The sequence below is a fragment of the Mandrillus leucophaeus genome, unplaced genomic scaffold, assembly GCF_000951045.1.
Source record: "Mandrillus leucophaeus isolate KB7577 unplaced genomic scaffold, Mleu.le_1.0 Scaffold272, whole genome shotgun sequence".
Lineage (NCBI taxonomy): Eukaryota > Metazoa > Chordata > Mammalia > Primates > Cercopithecidae > Mandrillus > Mandrillus leucophaeus.
In genome coordinates this window covers 959,631-960,950 of record NW_012102832.1, presented here as the reverse complement: position 1 = coordinate 960,950, position 1,320 = coordinate 959,631, and the positions used below count along the sequence as shown (strand labels likewise).

At 44.6% G+C, this 1,320-nt stretch overlaps 1 protein-coding gene across 1 annotated transcript in view; it reads left to right on the top strand.

Annotated features, from left to right (window-relative positions):
- CWC25 (CWC25 spliceosome-associated protein homolog (S. cerevisiae)) overlaps positions 1 to 1,320 on the top strand; it is a 29,417-nt gene that overhangs the window by 18,778 nt on the left and 9,319 nt on the right. Inside the window, exon 4 of the mRNA XM_011984710.1 lies at positions 113 to 182. Within this exon, the coding sequence (XP_011840100.1) occupies positions 113 to 182 (70 nt within the window). The remainder of the gene's footprint in view (positions 1 to 112; positions 183 to 1,320) is intronic.

Sequence of the window (1,320 nt, the reverse complement as noted above, 5' to 3'; positions counted from 1 at the left end):
CAGTCTCCCAAGTAGCTGGGATTACAGGCGCGCACACTACCATACCCAGGTCATACTCCGTAGAATTTGGAGAAAAGAAATAGTCATGAATTTTATAATTATCTCTATTTAGGAAGAAGGAGGAGGAGAAAAAACGAGAGGTATTAAATAATCCAGTGAAAATGAAGAAAATCAAAGAATTGGTAAGTAGTGTATCAGATAAGCACCAAGAGCATCTTTTAGCCATATAACGTGAGAACCTCTCTCCATTTACTCTCAACTTACCGGGGGAAAACAGAATGGCCTCTAAAACTTTTGTCTTTTAGAGACCATCTCGTGGCTATTTTATGTAATCTTTTTCTTTTCTTGAGACGGCGTTTCAATCTTGTTGCCCAAGCTGGAGTGCAATGGTGCGATCTCGGCTCACCGCAACCTCCACCTCCTGGGTTCAAGTGATTCTCCTGCCTCAGCCTCCCTAGTAGCTGGGATTACAGGCATGTGCCACCACGCCCGGCTTATTTTGTATTTTTAGTAGAGATGGGGTTTCTTCATATTGGTCAGGCTGGTTATTTTATGTAATCTTAATTTGGTAAGCTTAATTAAACTTGATTTTGGTTGAAAGTCTTTTGGGTGGGAGAATGCACCATGTGATGTCATTTTTCCAGAAAAAGAGTGTGGGCTAAGCGTGTGGAAAGCATTACCATTCAGTGTGTTCAAGAGGTTGGAGGATGCCCTCAGTCATGGTATAAAGCTTCTAGGGGCCAGGCGTGGGTGGATCACCCGAGGTCGGGAGTTCAAGACCAGCCTGACCAACATGGAGAAACCCAGTCTCTACTAAAAATACAAAATTAGCCGGGGTGGTGGCGCATGCCTGTAATCCCAGCTAAGGGGAGGCTAAGGCAGGAGAATCGCTTGAACCTAGGAGACGGAGGTTGCAGTGAGCCAAGATCGTGCCATTGCACTCCAGCCTGGGCAACAAGAGCGAAACTCTGTCTCAAAAAAAAAAAAAAAGGCTTCTAGGGCCCACTTATTCACATGACATATTATGTAATTGTGTCTTGGATTAGTTGGTAAGGAAAATTAAAGCTTGACCTTGCAGTTCCTGACTGCTTTCAATGGAATGGGAATTCCTTTGACACAGAATGGAAACTCCTAGGCAGTGGTTTTGGTGACTGTTTAAAAACACAAATTCTTAGTCTCACCTACCAGATACCAGTTCAGTAGTTAGGGTTCTTACTGCACAGCCTGGGTTAAGACCCTTCCCCTGGTGTGTTGACAGGGAACCCCCATAATGTCCTGGACTTCTGTAGACCCAGAGGCATGGAGTCAGGCAGTTTGTGC